The 21,945-nt window shown below is 42.1% G+C and overlaps 3 protein-coding genes across 6 annotated transcripts in view; all 3 read right to left on the bottom strand.

Annotated features, from left to right (window-relative positions):
• Positions 1-7,132, bottom strand: part of fgfrl1a (fibroblast growth factor receptor like 1a) — a 41,170-nt gene extending 34,038 nt beyond the window's left edge. Inside the window, exons 1-2 of one of the 2 annotated variants that reach the window (XM_047157012.2) lie at positions 6,608-7,132; positions 6,070-6,160 (exon numbers count right to left, since the gene is read on the bottom strand). In XM_047157012.2, coding sequence (XP_047012968.1) covers positions 6,070-6,133 — 64 coding nt within the window. In that variant the 5' untranslated portion in view covers positions 6,134-6,160; positions 6,608-7,132. The remainder of the gene's footprint in view (positions 1-6,069; positions 6,161-6,607) is intronic. The other variant, XM_017474919.3, reaches the window with a different exon arrangement.
• A 1,236-nt stretch (positions 7,133-8,368) lies between these two features.
• rnf4 (ring finger protein 4) lies at positions 8,369-13,174 on the bottom strand. 3 transcript variants are annotated; one of them, XM_017475168.3, is made up of 8 exons: positions 13,035-13,174; positions 12,363-12,464; positions 12,023-12,170; positions 11,147-11,223; positions 10,990-11,002; positions 10,624-10,747; positions 10,381-10,432; positions 8,369-9,147 (listed from the first exon to the last, which is right to left on the bottom strand). In XM_017475168.3, exons 2-8 carry the CDS (start codon positions 12,372-12,374, stop codon positions 8,998-9,000), a joined length of 576 nt encoding a protein of 191 aa, XP_017330657.1. In that variant the 5' UTR covers positions 12,375-12,464; positions 13,035-13,174; the 3' UTR covers positions 8,369-8,997. The 3 variants fall into 3 exon arrangements, with proteins under 3 accessions (XP_017330657.1, XP_017330658.1, XP_053538281.1); XM_017475169.3 differs by having other exon boundaries at positions 12,047-12,170; positions 13,035-13,173; XM_053682306.1 differs by lacking the exon at positions 13,035-13,174 and adding an exon at positions 12,731-13,011.
• Positions 13,175-14,353: 1,179 nt separating this feature from the next.
• On the bottom strand, positions 14,354-19,309 carry selenot2 (selenoprotein T, 2). Its single transcript, XM_017475031.3, has 6 exons — positions 18,985-19,309; positions 18,153-18,263; positions 17,085-17,211; positions 16,716-16,803; positions 15,830-15,986; positions 14,354-15,228 (listed from the first exon to the last, which is right to left on the bottom strand). Exons 1-5 carry the CDS (start codon positions 19,203-19,205, stop codon positions 15,865-15,867), a joined length of 669 nt encoding a protein of 222 aa, XP_017330520.1. The 5' UTR covers positions 19,206-19,309; the 3' UTR covers positions 14,354-15,228; positions 15,830-15,864.
• Between the last annotated feature and the right edge of the window lie 2,636 nt (positions 19,310-21,945).

Genomic DNA, 21,945 nt, shown 5'->3' with positions numbered 1-21,945 from the left:
GGACGTACAGGCATCCTATGGCCTTGAAAAGGATACGCCTGGAATGGATGAATACATCACGATGTTTATAGAACGGAGAAAAAAAAAAAAAAACCAGTGTGCAAATAGCCGAGAGGGGAATCGCACACACGCTGCATCCGGAATGTAACGCTCTGGAGCCGATAGCTTTCTTCGGTTTACGTTTCCAAAAGTCAGGTATGTGTGTGTTGCGGGAAAAATCACACACGGGAGGGGAATGGAAGAAAAAAAAAAAAAAAGAAGCTGAAATACCTCTTAAAGAGTTGAAGCACAAGCGTGCAGAACGTTTCACTGCGATGCGTATAAAAGTGAAATGAATTCTTTGTAAGAGCTTCTCCGGCGCCGTCCAAACGAGCGTGCCGTATCGACGGATCCCGCGGTAGTGTCCGAAACGTGCTGTTGCACTTTCTCCCTGATAAACGATGACGTCTAGGGCTAGGGTTGAAAAATCAACGCGTCGAGTCAATACGAAGTGTCGGCTCAGGGGTTACGGAGTTTAGACCCCAGCACAACCCGACCCGATCGGGTCCTTGGGCAGTGGTCTTAGATCTCGAATAAGACTCATCGCAGGATTACCGCAGAGTGTTGGTTTTTCGCTGCGTAAACCGGTTTGTCGGGAGTGTACGTTTAGCTGTACTCGTTTCTGACGCGCGTGAATCGAAGAGGGCTCCGGCCGAACGTTGACGGATCTGCGGCGGATTTTGAAAACGCGGGGCTCGCTCGGTTTGCGCCCTTGGTAAGCGTTTGGAAGAAAAGCTCTGACTTCGGACTCCCCTGTTCGTGATCTGCGTTCACCTCGGTGAATTCGCGGACTATGCTGTGCGAAGGACAAAACTGTTTTTGTGAAAGACTACGTGGCGACAGGGAGCGCTTTACGGGGTGGGGGTGGGGGGGGGGGGCAAGCGTACGAGGTAAAGGCCATCAATCATGTGCGTGCCTTGTTTTGTTTGAGGCTGGTGTGGCATTCGCTCTCTCGCCGCTCGCGAGCACTCCACCAACACATGACATACACACAGCTGCTGGAGGCGAGCAGGCCTCGACACAAACTGACATGCCAAATCCCAGAGAAAACAAGAAAAGCTGTCTCCAGTTGGACCGTGCCTTTTCAACATCTCGTCTGCATCTCGCCCAAACGAACAGCTGGGAGCGCGGGGGCGGGAGGCGGACGCGAAAGAGCCAGAGAATGGCGGAAGGAAGACGGCGATATCGGAAAAACCAGGACACACGGGCGTACACCAGGGGAGATCTGACATGTTATTGTAAGACCTCTGGTGAGAGGTCAGGCATGTGACCTAACCTGGCCCACTCTCTGCTCGTCCGCTCTGACCCGTGACCTCTTCTGCAGAGGACTGGACAAACACAGACCACCAGCTCACAACAATGAGCCATTGACGCGTCAGGGCTTAACAGCAATTCCTGTACACTGGTAAAGAACGGAGAGCAAATGAGGGAGGGAGGGAGGGAGGGAGGGAGGGAGAGATAGGGATCGAGGGAGAGGAACGTTTGAGAGTAAGAGCTGAGAAACTGCTGTATGGTTCTCGCATATGGAAAAGCTTTGGTCTATAAAGTTTTGCTTTGATCGTCTGTTTGTTTATATGGTTATTTATTTACGTATTCATGTCCAGTTACGGTCATCGCTTTATTATTGACTTACTCCCAGTTGTGTATTTAGAACCGTTTGTTGCTTTCGTTCCTTCTCGTTTCCCGTTTATTATCTATCTATCTATCTATCTATCTATCTATCTATCCATCTATTTATTTAACACCATTTGTTTCACTCTACTTTCTGGCTTCCACGGAGACTCCTTATTACCGAGAAGAACAGCATCTCCATCAACTTTCTGGAAATTAAGCTGAACGGTTGTTTTAAAAAAATAAATAAAATAAAATAAAATAAAAATAAAAACGTTCGCAGAAACGAACGCAACACCGAAAAAAAAAAAAAAAAAGTCTCGTCGCTGCGAACAATTTCCTGGAATTGCGATATCGCCGAATGGAGCGGGAAAAAAAAAAAGTTTTACGCGACAATCACGAAATAAAACCGCCTGTACGGGCTGATTCTGTCGAGCGGTCTGTCGAACCTCCCCCACGGAGCGACATGATCCCGTACCGGCGTCATGCCATCACAAGGCGACCAGGCCGGCGGAGGAAGCCTTCGTCTGTTCGGACGACCCGACGGACCGCCGTCGTCCATCAAAAGCGCGAGCCGCCGTGCGTCTCTCCTCCTATCGCTTCCACTCGGACTCTCTTAACGCTTGCTTAAACCCCCCCGTGCCCCACATGGCCTACGATTACACTTATTCCAAATGACTTCCCAAACTCATAATCTTGGGCGTCTTATCTGGTTCATCTGCAGTGGTTTGCTCTTTCACGGTGCTTCACGGCAACATTTCCTCCGTGCAGCAAACCAGATTTCTTCCTGTTAATGTTTTTCCGCTTCATTACTGAAGAATGTCCCTTGCAGTCTATTGCTAATGAGACTAGGTGCCATGAACATAGCTCTTATGTAAACAGCATCTGGCCTCTCTATAACTGCTTTATTGGGTCCACTTAACCAGAGTTCTTCCTCAGTTTCCTCTCAACTTCCTGGTCATACCGGGGGATCCCGACGCGCTCTACTTTCGCTCGTTTACATTACACAGAGGTGATTTCCTTAGTGCTTAGCGTTGCGAGACTGGTCAGAGTAACACGTGACCACTATTAACACACTCTTTCTTTTTTAAAAAAAAAAAAAAAAAAAAAACCCTGTAGTTAATTCTATATTATTTCTAAGCTACGTTTTTTTTTTGTTTGTTTTTTTCTTAAAAATTCGTTACTAGTGAATTTATTGTGACGAACCTCTGCGTTAATCGTTTACTAGGGTGTAAGGTTGCACACCGTGACAACGTTAACAGACTGAGACGAGTCACTACTACATCAGACCAGAAGTGAAAAATTGAAAAGAAAAGAAGGGGAAGAAAGAAAGAAGGAGAAAAAAAAAAAACGTAATCGTTAACAGTCGGCTTTCGAGATCACGCTGTTTTGACAAACTTAAGACCTTAAAGTAAAAGCTCTGGAGATAAATGAGGGCTGCCAACTGTGACACCATGTATCTTAAACACGCTTAAATGAACCCCCCGCCCCCCAACCCCCACCCCTGGCTTTTCACTAGTGATAAACGGCCAAAGAGGGGAGAGGAAGAGGGAGGGAAAGCGAGAGAGTTGGAAACATGGGGTGAACAAACGTCTAGCTCTCGGTCAAGCTTTCACCTTTTTTACTCTATTTATTTATTCGTATTCATTCTTTGCAATTCTCGTGCCCCCCCCCCGTGGCGTTTAATCGTGTCTTACATGAAAGTTCACTGATTCGATCGAGTGTTTTGCTAAGCCTGTGATTTGTACCTCCTTAAAACGTTCGCCTCAAGGGTGGTCGAGATCAGCATAAACAAACCGGACCGGCGCCTGCGAACGCGCTCGGTGTCTCTCTCCATTTCTCACCTCTGGGCTGTAAACTGGGCTGTAAACGATTCGCGGCGACACTCCGCGCGACACGGGCGAGCTCGGCTGGATTCAAATCCACAGGACACAGACGGTTCTAAACTTCTCCGGTCTTACAAACTCTGCTTCGAGACGACGCTCGCTTTATTGCTGCGTGAACAAATTGCTTAAACTCCACGTGGGACTTTTAAACATGCTTCTGGTAGGGTTTGCCAAAACGTGACTCAGTTGGGATTTGGATACACGCTACGCGCACAAACTCACGCTAGCAGGAACGGCGAGCGGATGGAGTCGGGAGATGCTCGGGTCCGGAAGCGTTGCGTAAGCTCAAGTCAACGGGAGCCGAGAGCTAACGGAAAATGTTAGTCATCTGAGATGATGTGCATCGGTGTTCGTGTAGCGGCGACAGCGAAAATAAATTAATAACGTAATAAAAACCTCGGCGACGATGCTGGACAGAACAGGCGTTCATGGTCACTAAGCAACCGAGTCACTACACTATCCAACTAGCTCTCTGTACCTTATTACATTATGTTAGCAAACCGATTTTTAGCCGAGGGAATGAGATTGAGAATGAGACGAACTGGGCCGAACACTGGAGCTTCCACTTGCCTAGTGGGCTAGCGCAAAAAAAACAACAAAAAAAACAAACAAAAAACAAAAAAAAATTAATAATATAACATTTATTTGACCGCTCTTGTATTCGATTACGTTCTAAAGAGAATGAATCGTGAAGAGATTTAGCTAGCCCACTAAAATGGTCGCCAATATTATATAAGAACACGTGGTGAGCTAGCCGTGCGCATTAATTCAGATCTAGCTTGGGTAGCTCGGGATCAGAGCTCGTGACCTTGCCGGATGACGTGCGTAGTCCAACAAGCGGTGAGATTCAGAACGAGGAGCAGGCACTACAACTACACCGCTGAGGTGAAGCGATATTCAATAGAACGGCATGCCCAATCAAAACGTTTGTTTTGCTAGTCAATAAGAAGTAAAGCTTTTTTTTTTTTTTTACGATTTCTTGCTTCAATAAATAAATAAATAAATAAATGGAAACAAGCGGCCCGGACGCTAAATCTGCTTATCCCGGGCGCCCGAGCTAGTGATGTGTCCATCTGTACGATATGAGAACCGTTCTACGGTATGTAGGTCTAATATAACGGCTTTATTGGACCGTATCAATAAATAAATAGTTTGCTTAGGCGTCGTGAACCGATTTGGAAACGCCGCGTTCTGAAATCCGCCGTGTGACGGTGTGAGAATTCGCGGGGGGGAAAAAACTGACGGAACTGTGAAAAGTATCAAATCGCACCAGATGAGCGGCGACGTCCGATTTCTAACATCTGACGACTGCTTGAAGTCATACACGATAAAGTCAGACTTTTGTCCGTTTGCTTCTTTTTCCCTTCTCCGTATCAAGCGTGCCTACGGGTACGTGCTCCGATACGATCCGGGCAACAAGTCGCTGCTGATCTGTCCAAATCCTGTGGTAAACGAACATAACTGCTACATCTAATCGCATTGCTTGTGACATTTTTTGTTTACTTTAGGAGACGCGTCTCCGTGAAGACTGCGGCCCTGCGACCGTGAATGCCACATTGTTCTGAGACGCAGATCCGATCTGCTCGGATTCTTTTGCTCTCGCTCTCTTTCCGTCCTTTCCTCTGGCCTCCCCCTCCTTCCTCACTGTTGAGTCTGAGACGTATGCTAAGGGCAAAAAAAAAAAAAAAAAAAAAAAAGAGGGGGAGAGAGAGAGAGAGAGAGAGAGAGAGAGAGAGAGAGAGAGAGAGAGACTCGGCTGCTCACGCTTCACCTGCAGCCCTGACGGAGTGGAGTCACTGAGCTGTGCTATCTCCCCATCAGGAGCCTCGGCCTGCGTTCAGCCACCACTAAATGGAAACGATGGCTCGTTTCGAGGAAGGAGAGAAGAAGAAAAAAAAAAGGGAGGAAGGCCGGAGACTGGCTAATGTGAGAGGATCGCATTCTGTGAAACAAAGCCAGTGAGGACCTTTGAAGGCCTCTCAGCTCCAAACCTGGTCTTGAACTCCAGAGACAAAGACGTTCAAGGAAGCCTGCATGGTTGAATTTCAACGTACCTCATGCAGGTAGAAGAGGGACAGGAAATAAATTCTCATTCCGCTCTACTTGACTATACAGCGCCGTTTATTTTAGACTACTGACTATATGACAGGAAGGGAGCGTAAATCTTGCGTAAAAAAGGAAGACGACGTTTTATTGCTTTTACTCTCGGGATTAAAGAACGCTCGATTCGATCTAAACTTACCTTCTCACATTTACGTCGAGTATTTAGTGTTTAATACGATGATCATGATGATGATCAGAATATTTCTCCTTATCCAGGATTTTCCGTTCATGTTTACCTGAACGCCCGACGGTCACATGTGACAGTGTTCACACCGCGTTCTCTCAGAAACACGACCGGACCCACGTAACGCGTTGACATAAACTCGCTTTCGTATTCACGAAAGTCCGAATCCTACTCCGTGTCAAGCGTCAAGACGTCCTTATTCTCGATGTGTCGATCTAGACCGTCTAGAAATGCGTGTTCACTCACCTCGAGCACAATCAGTCATGTAAATAACGTCGAGAAGAGCGAGGACGATCCACAGAAGCTCCATGATGTCTGTAGGAAAGGCTTCTTGAATCTGTCCGAGAGAGAGAGAGAGAGAGAGAGAAAAGAAAAAGAAAAGTATGAACACATTTTCAGTGAGTAAAGAAAATCTTCTTGTTAATGCAGGGCAAAGTTTTTTTTTTGTTTGTTTGTTTTTTAAAAAAAAAAAAAGAAAAAAAAAAGAGGTAACTTGTAACAGATTTTTACTTTGGAGTTGAGTCAAGAAGCCCTTTAAAAACAAAAAAAAGAGCTATAATACAGTAACATTATTACATAGTGTTATTATAATAAGTTTTCCACTGATGTGGGGATTAGACATGAGCAACACCAATGTGAAGACTAACCTCCAGTAGGTTTGTTTACTTTCGTCATGAAAAAACTATTCAAAACTAGCATTTCTAATGCAAACAGAATGTGTTTTTTTTTTTTTAAAGAAGAAGAAGAAGAAAATATATATATATATATATATATAAAGACTTACCAAGTGCTGAGAGAATTTATTCAGAATTTATTCCTGATCAGATCCCAGGCTCACATCTTTCCAGGCAAATGAAAGGTCCTGTTTATTCAGAAGTATCCAAAATCCAAGTCACAAAAACAATCCAAACTGCTTTTTTTTCTGCCTGAGCACCAACGGAATAAACACTTCAATTTTTTTCTCTTTTTTTCTGTAATTAAATGAACGTTATGTGTAAATAAACCAGGCGCTGAGGGATATTTTTGGCTGTCAGTCAGTCTCGCGCGCACGGTAACCGGAGGCGACAAGCCTGCAGTTCGGTTCTGGAGATTTGACCAGAGATTTGTTCTACTTTCGCTGTGTCTGCTCCTGACAAACCTTTACTTCTTTACTGAGATAACTCCCAACACTCCGACTCACCCAAACTCCAACCAAATAAACAATAAGACTTAGCACTGGACTCCTCTGACTAAACTTACACTTAACTGATTATTTAGCCCTGCAGCAGCACGAGCCGTACCGTCACACTGCATTGTACAGTCCGCGCGACGCCCCGCCCCGCGCCTAACTTTCAACCAATCAGAGAGCTGCGATTTATAAACACGTTATTTATAGACGATAGTAGAGTATGGCCGCGTCCCAAATCACTTCCTATTGGAAATATGATGCACTGACCTAGTCTAGAAGCCTGGATTTCACTTCATGTCACTCTTATATAAGCATACACACATATGCACTATTATTATTATATTATTATTATATTATCACAACTCACTCATCATTATCAAGGTTTTATATATATATTTATTACTCTAATTATTCGTTTGATTGCTCGTATGAATTGAATGGATTTAATTACAACCTCAATCGTTCAAAACACCTCAGCTTATGTCCCTGCTGAAACAAACAAAACAATAGAAACCCTCATAGAGCTTGTAATGGTTTAACTGGTTATAATGGGAATTGTAATGGAAACTGTAACGGTCCCTGTTTGTCTCTACTGGTCATTTGTTAAACTTCCACTGGTGGTATGTTATGTCCAGTGGATACCATTAAGGACCAATAATGATAATGGTTCGTAATGGTATTTGTAGTTGAAACCATTAGAAATTCTTTGACGGTTTCTCTTGTTTTGGGGGGAGAGGGTTCACCAGAAGAGGTATCCTTTTTATTACCTCCAATACATACCAATAATAGGAATTGATAATAGGACTGTAATATCTTGAGAGCAGAAGAATTAACAGAAAAACCAGATGGAGGTTGTTTGAGTCTAACACGCGCTAGAATCTAACAGGAATACTCTCGATTTCCTTTCCCCACAACACACGCCGCCATCTTGTGGAACTTCCAAGCAGACACACGGCTGAGTGCTGAAGGTGTGGGCAACAGTTTAAAAGGAAAAGTTCACCCTGAAACACTGCAAATGTGTTCCTATTGAAACCTTTGTGGTGTACTTAGCAATTCGATTATTAATTTGTTGCGTTTTAGTCATTCCCATGAGAAGTTAGCACTTGTGTACCGTCACAGGAAGACGTCCCCAAACATTACAGCATTTAATTTATTGACGTTTAGTATTACGGGTGGGGGTCATGGGGAAGGCACACTTTAAAATACTTCGAGATTTACCCTTGTAAAGTGACTCCACCAGTGTTGACGGATATTGACGATAAACACACTTCCTGTACCGTAAATAAGGAAGACATGGCTAATCTGTTTTTTATAAACAAGGCCCTGTCTTGATTTTGTTCTGATGTCAGTTCCATCTTATTTGACCCAAGGAAAGCATTCAAGGTAATCTTTTATTAGAAGAAGCTTACACATTCCTTACTATTAACTTACTAGATCTTTGTACATGTCATACATACAAATATTTACAGTGAATGTATTCATGGAAGAACAGACCAACTGCACAATTCTTTCAACAGATTGCAATGATTAGCTAAAAGCAGATGGTAAATTCGGTCCGTCTGACGGTGAAACACAGGCATGGCGGGTCCTACATGGCATAATGACAGCGAGCTGGGTAGAAAGCAGCCGAGTGCATCATTTTTAAGCATTTATTTTTTGCTTCATCCTAAGAATATATACACACACACACACAGATGTGCTCTGGCTACAGATTCCCGTGAAATACAGTAAAGGACATCACATGTCACACTAGGAACCAATATTTTAGTGCATGAACGTAACATTAAGAGCAACACTTTACAAAGAATTTAACTGCTTTCTCGTTCCGAGTCCTTGATCAGATTTTACCTTTGTGGATATTAACCCACTAATGCATGATACTAAAAAGCTCAAGTGATGTACAGTACAGTGCCAGCTTTTAGGAAGGAGTTTGGCAGAGACAGATAAACTGTACGAGTGCAGGTCTGGTTACACAGGACAGTGAAACCTCAATGTCTCCTTCCGTCTCAGATGTAGATGGGGTGATACTGCTTATAAGTGAGTTTCTTCCTGCACGTGGGGCAGTTGTGAGCCCGGGCGAGGGAGTCGCGGATGCACTGGCTGCAGAACAGGTGGCCACACTTGGTGGAGACCATGAGCCGTCCGCTCTCAATGATCTGGAAAAGATATATAGATAGATATAGATATATAGATATATACAATAAAAAGGTTTCAGGTGAGAAGCAGTTTTTGTACCACTGGTAGCTTTAGATTCATCCATTAGGCCTCCTTGATCAGTCTTAACGTATGTAGATGTTTGCGCAAGCTACACTGAACTAAACTTTTCCACTGCATTTACAAACGTTTGTTTGCGAAAGTGCGCTCCTGACACGGCTCATGTGCATGAAGCGACACCCACTAAACTCTATAGAAGTACAAGTGAGCGCTAGTAGGAGCAAGAAATGAACAATCAGGGTAAAGATTGAAAGGCAGAAGTGGAAGATATTTGGACTCACTTCTATGCCAATAAAAATATTTAATATACAAGATGAATAATAATAAATCAAGAGCTAAATCTTCCATCAGCTCAAGCATTTGTTAAGGGCTTTCGGCTATGCAAAGACGGACCAATCGGTCATTTGTTCGTGCGGCACCATTTCTTTAGTCGTAATTGAATGATTTATTTTTATTTCCCTTGATCTATGGGTTTGTGTCAGCTCACTTATTTTTCATATTATTTAATTAATGCAAGTAAAAGAAAAACGACTGGTTCAAACTTGTGCCACAAAAAAAAAAAAAAAAAAAAAAAAAAAAAAAACTGGGACTCTAGTCCATGACCTAGTGAACTAGCATGAGGATGTGTTTTTGATATACGCAAGGCTCTTGATGGAGGGATCTGCTACATGCTGTGAACCTAATAAAACATAAGCTATTTAAACTCGACAGTACGGTGTCCTCTGCTAATATTGGCACCCTTGGTAAATATGAGCAAAGAAGGCTGTGAAAAATTGTCACATTTTGATCTTCGTTAATTTTAAAAATTCCACAAAAATACTATGCTCTCAAACTATTTCCCCCCCCCCAAAAGCCAAGCTTCAAATCCGAGACCTATTATTAAAATAATCTAAAGTATTTGAAGTATGCCATTTTAATCCAGTAGCATGAGGATTAGGAAACGGTTGGATACTTGTATTTACCGTAATCATGTACTTGGGGGAAAAAAAAAAATTAAAATAAAATGGTTTCCATCACCATTTTATTTTCCCTTTATTTACGCCTATAGAAAAATACTACCTCAAGCAACATTTAATTATACCATTAAAAAAAATTAATATTTTTTTACAAAACCCATAAAAGACAGCTGAATGGAAAAACCCTGGTGTAGTTCACTTGACTTTGGTCATTTTTACCTCTGCATAAGCATCCATGCACACAGGGCAGCTAACCGCTCCAGGTGTAGACCTGTAAAAGGGCAGACAAAACCATGCTTTTTATCTTTTACGTTTTTTCAAATTGACCGTTTCCTCCGAGGCGAATGAAGGTGAAGCCAAAAAGACAGAGGCTCTAATCATTTTAGAGAAGAGACGAAAAAGAACACAATAAGCACCAGAGGTTAAAAACCATTTTTAAAGTCCTGACGTGGCGAGTTTTACCTGGCTCTTGCGCTCGCGTGTAGTGACGACAGGAGAGCTGGACTGAGACTTTGACTCGGCTCTTCCTCGTCATCGCTGCTCAGCACGTAACTCTCCGGGCCCTGTGTACGTCTGCTCTGCGCACCTTCCAAAGCAAAAACACCATGTGACTAATTCTCATCACCACATGACTGAACGACATGACACAAAAGACTAAAAGATAAAAATCCAATCGAATGTTGCGTAAAACAAGTCCGTCAATCTGAATACTGCGTTTCATCTACTCATTTATCTGAGCAAGATGTCTGAATAGCAGTTTTTAGAAGGACATAAAATAATAATAATAATAATAATAATAATAATAATAATAATAATAAGATTAATTACCATCATCCACAAGCTGGGTTTCACACGGTGATGAGAATGAGTAAACAGGAGAAGGAGGGAACAAGCATTCAATTAAAAAAAATAAAAAAGAAGAAATCCATTTTAATAGAAGACACAAAATCATGGATCTTTTTTTGTTAAAGAGCAAACAACTCACCACGACCGAGTCATTATTCGTGAGATCAACCACAGCCGGCTCGGACCCTTCACAGGTTAAGTCTACCACCTCTTCACCTAGGAAAAGAAAAGGTAGAAGGAGTAGTAAGAATTGACCCAATACCCAACACACACTGATCTGCCCATTTCTATTGGGTTAATACATAATGATCTGGAATAAAGGCAGCATTCAGACACGAAAACCTAATAAAAACAAGTGTAGCCCTTCCTGTTACCAATTTTCATGCCAGAAATACTCTGAAGATACATTTCAGATATGATGAAAGCAACTGAAGTAGTAAGGATGCAAAAAACAGCTACACATTCCAGACATTTGACCTTTGTGACCTTGACGCTAATCGGTTAATCTGCTGGTAAACGTAAATAATTATACAGGCTTTTAAACTCCGCTCACGTTGAATGTCTACCATACAAGGCCCTGCGTTTTAACAGTGCATCATGATGACATTTCAGAGCATTCCACACAATACCATTTGAATACGAACACCTTTAACCCCACTGGTTCACACACACTCATCCAGTCCATCACGTAGCAGCAGCTTTTCACTTTTTAAATAAATAAAATCCACTAGCTACTTCACAATCCTGCTTGAAGTACCATGACTTCAAGCGAACAAATTTACACCTGACTTTTCAGGGATGCTTTACAACAGGAGTACATAGCCATGTCACAGGAAGTTGAGTCATCAGTGTCCCAGTGTGCAGTGAGCCAGGGTCCTTACCAGTGCCCAAACTCGTGTACACGATATACTGGTTCTCAGCCTAGGGAGCTAGGGAAACTGGTTGAGACACACCACAGGTCTTTGTATTGTACACTTACTGTAGGAGGTACCAACAAACCAGCACATTATCACACCTGGAGAAACTTCTGTAAACTCACTGCTTAACCTGTCGCTTTCTAGAACATCGATGGTCTCCATCGAGGCCTGAGACATTTGTGTCCTGCTCCTTTTGCTGTTGCGTCGTGAACACGAAGTGGAAGTCGTCCGTCTTTTCCTCTGAGTCTACAACAGAACGTTTAAAAAAATAAATAAACCCGTGTTTGAGTTGGGTTAGCAGATAAGACAGGTGAGACGACACAGGTAAACAAAGGCAGACCCCAGCCCACGTGCACGGTTTAAATGTAATCAGTGCAAGTCACGTGGGTGGATGCCTTCAGATCACGTGGGTAACAAAAGGGCAAAGCCGTCACTCACCGCGCTGCTCATTATTGATTTGACAAGAAGGTCTTAGCACGTCGAGGGGAAATGAACGTTCATTGACGCTATCAAAGACGGCCAAAGTTTCCAATACACCAACTGGAAGAAAAACAAGTGGCACTGAGATTTACACTATACAAGCGAGTCGTGTTTATTAGCTATTAAAAGCATCTCATTGACATTAGCCATGATATTTCAAGCCGTGTTGGTGTACACCTGGATTACAGGTGTACTGTAAACCCCTGGTTTAGCACGGCACACTGAGCTTCACATTAGATTATATAAAAGTTAGCTACATGTTAGCAGGGTAGCTGAATATGCACCGAGAATGCACCCAGGATGCTAGCGGTGTCAACTGAGCTAACCTCGTTTCTTTTTTCAATTATATAGCCTCCGACATTAAACTGAATATAAAACAACGCTGTAGAGCTGACTTCCTGTTAAACAGTGAACAATAATAGATTTCCGGCGAAGCTAAACTAAGCTAAGCTAAGAAGTTAGCCTGCACAGCTTTGTGTTGCTATCTCGTTTGTTTTGTTGTTTGTTTTGTTTTTTTTTAATCCGCAAAATTAACCTTCCATTTTGTTTTAAACATCCTTGGTCAAATATGAAGTAAAAGAACACTATGGATAAAATGACAAGAAATATCAAGTTCTCTCTTCAACATACTGTAAAAATCATCGACAAGCCAAGCTAGCTTCTGTTTCAAAAATCAACGTAGGTGTAGAGTCACAAACGCAGCCTATGCACCTTCCCTATGCACTATTTAGGGTGTAATACAATAGGTTCCGAACCGTGTATAGTGCACTGCGTGACCAATGTATCGGCCGTTTAGGATGCAGCCATATATATGACGAAGAAGTCGTACAGTGCACACTGACATCTATCGGTGTGGAGGATTTACACTGGGTTATTTCCTGTGGGCTTGTTACTAAAGCTGCGGTTTGAAAAATAAAAATATAAGATTTAGAAAATAAAGTTGTAATATTTCATATAATATATAGAGGTAAATCGGCATATTATCTGATATTACGAGAAAAATGTCCAATATTTCTAGAATAAAGTCTCCATATATGGAGGAAAAAAGGCATCTGATTTTATGAGGAAAAAAATTGCAATATTTTGAGAAAAATGTTAATACATCAAGAAAAGTGTCACAATATTGTGAGAAAAAAGGTACAATATCTGATATTATGAGGAGGGGGGGGGGTTATTATAGGAGTTAACTAAACAGATTGTGCAGTTTGCAATGAAAAAAAACCTTGAAATTAAACAAGCTCATGTTTGTGACGTCACAAAACAGAAACAACAGCTTCGATTCTATTACAGACCAATTTGCGAGTAATCTGAAAAGGGATGTAGTACCCAGTGAGTTTTGCAGCAGAAGCTGTGTGCTTATCAGACTAGCTAAAGCGATCAGTGTTAATGTGGCAAGAGACCCGGATACCGAACTCCCACGTGTGCTTTCCAACACATTCAAGGGTAATATTATGCTGCTCAGAATCAAGCTGTGAGAATTATGGGGTTCTTCTTATTAAAAAGCATTATACAGGGTGTCTCCATATGTAGGGGGACCACGTCTGCCAGCACCACGTCACTCATGGATGTCCACTTCCAGTCTTTCTGAATTTGTTAATAAGTTCGGCAGCAGTGTCGTGTGTGTGTGTGTGTGACGTGTTCGCCACGTTTCCTGTTAAAGTCCATCACAACCTTGGGACAGCTTCCAGATCCAGCCATGGGAACGATTTCAATAAAGGTGTACTTACAAGGCTATCTGAAAAATATATATATATATATATACACACACACTACCAGTCAAAAGTTTGTGGACACCCAACTGAAAAGTTTCTCTTGATATTAAAAACCTTTTGATGACATGAATAACATTTTATTTCCCCCCAAAAAATTGTTTGAAACAGTCGACTCGGAGCAAAGTATTCCGAAAAGCAGACGCTGTACTGCATTCGTTAAAATCAATGCACAAGCGGTCGATTTTTATCATTCTTTATTCTTCTGAAACAACGGTAAAATTTCCATTCTTCTCGAGCTAAAGTCCATCAAAATGTCCCCTAGGTTACAATTTCATGAATAAGATAGATTAAAAGAGAAGAGGTTTCTCATTAGCTCGCCTATTAGGAGTGAAACCGAGAGATTGTGGAAATCAAAAGTACCATTTCTACCTAATCTGTGATGTGCAACTGTTCTGATTAAGACGGTGGTTCACTCTGAAGACCTTTCTAAACAGGCAGCTCGACATTGCTACAAAAAGCCTGAAGAATTAAGAGGAAGGATGAGCCCGCAGACCCCGACAGATAACACGTTTCCCCCTAAAACCACGTCCTCATCAGCTCTGCCAAAGGGACATGGAATTACACCTCCTGATGAATCTAACCGAAGTGGAGCGTTAAGTAAACGAATTGCACATCAGCACGAACATTTCCTTTACCCTGAAAAATCAGTTTTACATAGATATGTGAAACAACCTGTGTACATAATTACAGTTTTACAGCAGCGCCGCACAGCAAACTTATCCAACATCATTCAAACATGTGGGGCATTTCATGACACTTTCCTGACCCCAACGTGATTTGGTCATATTTGCTCATGTATCTCTAAATTTCAGCATCGGTAAAATAAAAGTTTGGTGCGTCGGGTTCATGAAGGACTTTCACACTACGGATGCAGATATAGCACGCTGCCCGGTAGAGATGGAAGTGAGCCTGGAGGAGTGTGTCGCTGGCTAGAGGAAGTGTGTGTGGTGGCAGGAACATCCAGTCTGCACCCACAGCAAGCTGTTTGCAGTACAGGCCTTCATTAAGCCACAGTCCACGGTCCCTCTGTCCAGAAAAACAGCTCCAGAGACCTGCACGTGGAAGAAAAGACATAAGAATTAAGGCTTGTGTCACTTCTATAGTGACGTTTACATCCACGTGTTTTTGTTTTTTTTAAATTAAGTGCTTGTTTAAGGTGGTGATTGTGGGGTGCTGATAGAAACGATAATCTAAGAGGTTATGTAAACGGATTGTTAAAAATAAATCCTTTTTTTTAAAAAAAAAATCAATATCAATGTGTTTCAGTCCGTCTCATCTTCACGGTCATCTTCCTGTTCATTATCAGGATATTATAGACTGAAGTCGTCAACAACTGGACCACTGTTTGGTATTTGGAAGTATTTCACCCGATCCTCAAAAACCTTCGCGCGCACACACACACACACACACACACACACACATACACACAGTTTGACATGGAAGAGAGATAATTCGGCTCTGATCCGCCCTCTAGAGGATACAGGTGTAATGCACCCGGTCCCGGTCAAACATATAAACGGTGCGGGCGCACACGTCGTTACGCGTCATACGTAACGTCAGCCTTATTGAGTCGATCGTGATATCAGGAAAAACATCTTCAGCGTGTGCTGATAAACAGGAAGCAGGCCTCGGTCGAACGCCTTTAACACTTGCCTCTCTCTCTGTCTCTCTCAGCCTGAACAGCAGTGCTACGCCGAGGCGAATTTGAGGTTGTCGACCTGATTCATCTTGAGGTGGTTGTCCAGGATCTGGAAGAGCTCCTGGATGTTCGGTACATACCCTGACTGCAGCTTTGACCAAATGGGAACGTCTACAAACAGGACAGAGTGTGGGGTGTTGGTTAGTCCTCTGGAACAGCAGGTCTGAAAGAAGCGTCGGCTGCGGGTGTTCGATCTTACATTAACGCGTCACCGGGATATTTATTTAATAGTCCTGGCTTCTCAGTAACAGGAGCTGCATTTTCACGTCTTATTAACTTCAAGAAATAAAAGATACAAAAAGGAAGACTATTTATAGCAGCTAAAACAACAGAGATGACGGAAACCTTCCATAAAATTAAATGTAAATCCAAACTGATTTAAAAAAAAAATTCGAAGTATATGAAGTGATGTTCGTTATTTAATTATCATTTTTTTAAAAAAAAGAGGAATTGCTAACAGCAGCTGTAGTGTAAGGGCGATAAAACACTTCAGGACGTTGTGTTATTGGAAATTAAACAACTTTAGGATGGTAAAAGCGTTGGTTGATGCTTTTCCTGTAGCAGCGCGCCATGTTGTGCTTTATTCGTTACGGAAATAAGGCAAAGACGTCATTAGGATGCAAGAAGTCGAATGTTTACGTCGCTACAAACTGCAGGTCTCCTAAATATAACTGTAAATAATATATATTATATTGTTTTAAACACAAGCTTAATCTTTCCGTCCAGTAACGTACATAAAGAATGATTGGAGTAATGTTCAGAACTGTAGTATAAATAATAATAATAATAATAATACCCTTTCAGAAACATGAAAAGTTAATAAAAATAAATAAAATATACCATTTAACGTTATTTCAAATGCTCCTGTAGACAGGAACTGGGTCTCCAACATGTTACTGAGGAAAAACACCATGAGACATGAGAATATCTGAAAGAGAAAGAAAAATGATACCAGCGTAAGACGTAAGCATGTCTTCAAACACAACAGTCCGACACGTTCACCGAGGACGTGTCCGACGCGTTTTCGTAACAATAACGTGAACTACTACACGTACAGGCGTCATAATAATATGTATATGATCTCTCGGCTTGCACACGTGTGCCGTTCTTAGCCTCGACGTTCTTCACGTTTATCAGAACAGGCTTTACAGAAAGACACAAAAACACACACGACGATCGTTCCGTATCTTGGACCGAGGCGTCTCTTACCTTATTTTCTTGACCCCAGGACCAAACTCTTGGCGTGTCCGTTCCAAGCATTTGGAAAGGATTCTGTCCCGTGACGATCAGGGCAATGGCGAGCAGTTTAAAGTAGGAGATGAAATTTGCAATGTATCTGTGGGAAATCAAAGGCAGAGGAGCGACGTGTAAACATGTACACGGTGCGTACGCGTCCTGCGAGATCAAGGACAAATCCACCACGTTCTGACTAGTACAAATAATGTGAGAAATTAGGTTGGAATTATAAAATATAACAGTTTTAAACTACTGCCTGAGAGCAAGTGTATAGTGTAGCTGAAGAAAAACACCACCACCAGTTTGGAAACCTTCTGTTCGGCCCAGAACGTGTTTGTATTTGGATTGGCCTTTTGTATTTTTACAGCATTTAATAAACACAAGCCCAACATCCTCTTAAATCATTATGAGGGGAAGTTTGTTGCATGTTTATAGAGCTGTAACCTGAACATTCAGGTGCGAGGTGGGGCACGGTGGATTTGTGGTTAGAACATTTGCTTCGCGCCTCTAGGGTTGTAGATTTGAATCCCGTCTCCACCCTGTGTGCACGGAGTTTGCATGTTCTATGCGTCCCTTGCTCCGGGGGTTTCCCTCTGGGCACTCCGGTTTCCTCCCCCAGTCTAAAGACGTGTGTTGTGGGCTGATTTCCATTTCTAAATTGTCCGTGGTGTGCGAGTGTGCTTACTTAATGCATTTAAAATGGTATATATATATTTTTTCAAGGTCTCTAAAGATTAAGTGGGTTGAGTATTTGATTGATTCCCGCCCATGTTCATGAAGCCCCACCTCCAGGATCTCAGGTGTCCTGCATAGTGTCTATAAAATGGCTGACTGACAGGAGGCGCATCTAAACACAAACAAGCATTCCGGACCGGAGTACTGTTTTCCAAACGGGTTTTCTCCGTGACAATAAACTTTTGCTCAGGCCACCGTTTAACCCACGTTCCACATCTCTTCCAGGTTATTTTGTTATTTACAAGTAAGGAATAAAATAAATTTGACTTTTATGCAACAGAGTGCACTTTGGGAGAGGGAACTGACTTGTTGAGGAGTTTGGGAGGGTAATTTCCTCCCTCGATTCGGATGTCCGGGTACAGCTGGCTGATAGACCGGGAGTACTCCTGGAACACCTTACTGTACCCTCAGGAAATACTGAAAACAAACAAACACCAAGATGTCGACATTTTGTCATTACAAAGAACATTTACAACATTACTCCGACGCATGCGCATTACAACTTGCACTACCCCTCCTGGCCTACAAGAGTCAGTATAGAGCGGTAAAGCAGGTCTTCTGGTGTGAAGACAACGAACGAAGAAGAATCATAACAACATGAGAACAATGGAAGAGAAGGACATGCTACCTCACTTGTTACTAGAGGAAGAAGAAATAAAAATAACAAAGAAAGAGAAAGATAAGATGGTCTGTGCGACCACTCAACCAGAAAAGAACGTTTCCGTCTCGTCCGTTTTTTTTCTTCGACTACCTTGAGAATCAACGGCCCTGGGTCACTGTTGCCACCTTGTGGAACGACTAAGCAGTGCAAAAGAATTTTATGCGCATGCGCGACCTGCAGTTACTCCGCTGATGACGACATCTGCGTCACGCGTACTGTACGCTCTTCCTAGCGTACACGTAAGAGCGCGCGTAATGGCTCCCTTCCTACTTCCTGTAACAGGAAGAAAACAATGGCGTCTATACTCTACGGAGTGTCATAGATTACACGGAGAGCCATTGGGGACACAACGTCCATTTCTACTGGCAATGTTAATTAGCTTTTGACACCCTGAGTTTCTGTTTAAAATATTTAACTATTCAGTATATTAAAGGCAGACCGACAAACAGAAAACTGAGGATAGTAGAATGCGCTCACCAGTACTGGAACTTCAGCACCGGTCCTGTGTAGAATTTGGGTTTGTTCTGCCTGGGTGAGCTGCTCTCCGGCTCCGGGAAGCCGTTGGAGGCCATGCTGCTCTTCGCGGCCTGCTGCTCCAGCTGCTCCGTCGCAGTCCGGCCAAGATAAATATCTCTCACCGTCACGGCCGTAAACAGCAACAGAGCCGTTAATATACCCGTGTGGCTATATTCGGCCATCTCTGTGTGGAAACCGCGACAGGACCTGCATACAGTGCAACGCCCCGGTCCCTCACTAACAGGAGCGACAGGTTCACTGCAGGCTCTGGGCCGTCTCTTACAGGGTTGCCAAATATGCGGAACAAAAATCCCCACAGTTAGTCTTTTATCCCAGTTGTTTAAAACGTACAAATTAACATAATACAAGTATCGAATAAACTATTGTATATTTAAAATATAAAATATTTACACTACCGGTCAAAAGTTTAGACACACTCATTGTTTATTTATTTTCCCCTCCGCATTTTATAATAATAATAAAGTCATCGAACCTCTGGAATAACACAAATGGAACTATGGGTATTATGTTGTGATAAAAATTAATTAATTAATTAAAATAATTGAGTATTTTATCATGTTAAAAAAAAAAAGTTAGACTAAAAATTTTTTTTTTCGCCTAGAATATCCAGAAATGTATTCTTGTCATTTTCTCAACGGATTTCTTGAGGAATTTCCCCGAGATGATTTTTAAACAGCATTAACGGAGTTACGCCAGACTCTTATCGGCTGCTTTTCGGAATATTTCCCTCCGAATCGTCAGTTTAAAAAAGTATTTTTTGTAAATAAAATGTTGGTTTTCTAAAAAACAAATACGGCGGCACGATGATATATTTTATATTTGTAGTGGATATGTGGCTGCACGTTGGCTTGGTGATTAGCACGTTTGCGTCGCACCTCCAGGGTTGTGGGTTTGATTCCCGCCTCCGCGCTGTGTGCTCAGAGCTTGAATGTTCTCCCCGTGCTTCGGGGGTTTCCTCCGGGTACTCCGGTTTCTTCCGCCAGTCCAAAGACATGCATTGTAGACTAACTGCCATTTCCAAATTGTCCATAGTGTGTGAATGTGTGTGCGATTGTGCCATCCAAAGTGTCCCCCCTGGGATAGGCTCCAGACTCCACGCGGGCCTGTGTAGGATAAGCGGTACAGAAAATAGACGGATGGAAAATATATCATGTAAGAAGTAACAGACGCCAGACCGTGCTGTTATACAAAAGTAACGTGCATATATCCCGTGATGCCACCACCCCCGAAGTGCATTATTTTCGCATAACAGCATGGTCTGGAGTGTGTTATTCTATTCATACCACAGAGATTGACCAACGATAATATTTCATTTATTAATGTTTAAAACGCCACACATTTGAATGGTTTACAGTGAATGTTTAATGTTGTGGAAATCTTCGATGATGTCGAGCATCAGCCGTACATGTCCCTGTGTATGAGCTGTTAGAAACGATACAAACAATGACGTATTAGTACGAGTTCATTAACATGAATCGATCACTCCCGTTACAGCCGGAACTACTACGAATATAATGCACACCTTCTGTCCAATCAGATTGAAGCATTCTTCATCCAAGTAGTTCCTTCAGAAACTACCACGAACATGTTAGAACGAGTTCATGAATATAAACCTGTGAAAACTGTCAGAGCTGCGGTTATAGAAAATGAATCACCACCAATTTTCTGACCAATCAGATATGAAAATAAATTCAGCAGTGGTATAAAACATTTATCAGATAGCGGTAAATATACCTTTTCTGTCAAGGTCAGAAACAGCTATTGTTCTATATTCACTTCATTTTAATCACACCCAGAATACATACATGTATAATAGCACAAGGGTTCACAAACTTTTCCAGGGAAAGGCCCCCCAAATGGCATTAACATTCGACCGAGGCCCCCCTTTCTCAAGATGTCTTTAAAACACATTAAAAACGCAGACTTCTGGATATATCTCCCTTTTTTATTAATAATTACATCTTGCATCTTTACATTACATTACATTAGGAATTGAGTGTGTGTGTGTGTGTGTGTGTGTGTGTGTGTGTGTGTGTGGTTGTCCGAGAGTGAGAATTTATTTTTCACACTAAATTGTTGAGGGCCCCCCGGGCGCCCCCTGGCGGTCCCACTTTGAAAACCACTGTAATAGCGTAGCACATTTACTGTACAGCTTAAAACCCCCTTACCCATTCGCCTTGCAGAAGACAGCAACTCAATATTTATACGTAGATGTACAGAACTGCATACATGCAAAGCCACCCTAATTGTGCGTGGAAATCACGCACGTGGCAACCCTTCTACTTAACCTCAGGCGAAAGTTCCGGATAAAGACGTTTCAAAATACGAGTCCTGTTAGAGCTGGTGTAAAATATATTATGCTGAGTAGTATTTTGTATGTATTTGTAAGTATTCTATGAAGTATAATTGCTATATAAGTCACTTTGTAGTTGTAAAATTACTGACTTCAGCTCATTTGGTGAAAGGTGAATTTTTTCACCCCAGAAAATAATATCGACTTAATGGTGGCCCTTTCCACTGATGAACAAACACTTTGTGGAGAGTAATGACCTCAATGGGTGATAATATACTCAATGAATGTAGATATGTATAGACATGAATGCATATATCTACATCCATCCATCTTCTATTCCGCTTTATCCTTTTCAGAGTCACGGGGAAACCTGGAGCCCATCCCAGGGGGCATCGGGCACAAGGCAGGGTCATATATCTACATATAGATCTATTATCAAGATATGCCACTGTATTAAAAATATATATATACCTTTTTAAAATGGATGATTTTTCGCCAACATGTGCTCATTTTCAGACATTGCTCATGTGTCCGTTAGATATGATTTCTGAATTTTAACGATCATAAATCATGTAATTCACTCAGTGGTGTGATTATGATGATGATGA

Source organism: Ictalurus punctatus, chromosome 8 (assembly GCF_001660625.3).
Source record: "Ictalurus punctatus breed USDA103 chromosome 8, Coco_2.0, whole genome shotgun sequence".
Lineage (NCBI taxonomy): Eukaryota > Metazoa > Chordata > Actinopteri > Siluriformes > Ictaluridae > Ictalurus > Ictalurus punctatus.
Note: the sequence above shows the minus strand (reverse complement) of the source record. Positions and strands in the feature narration are given on the sequence as shown.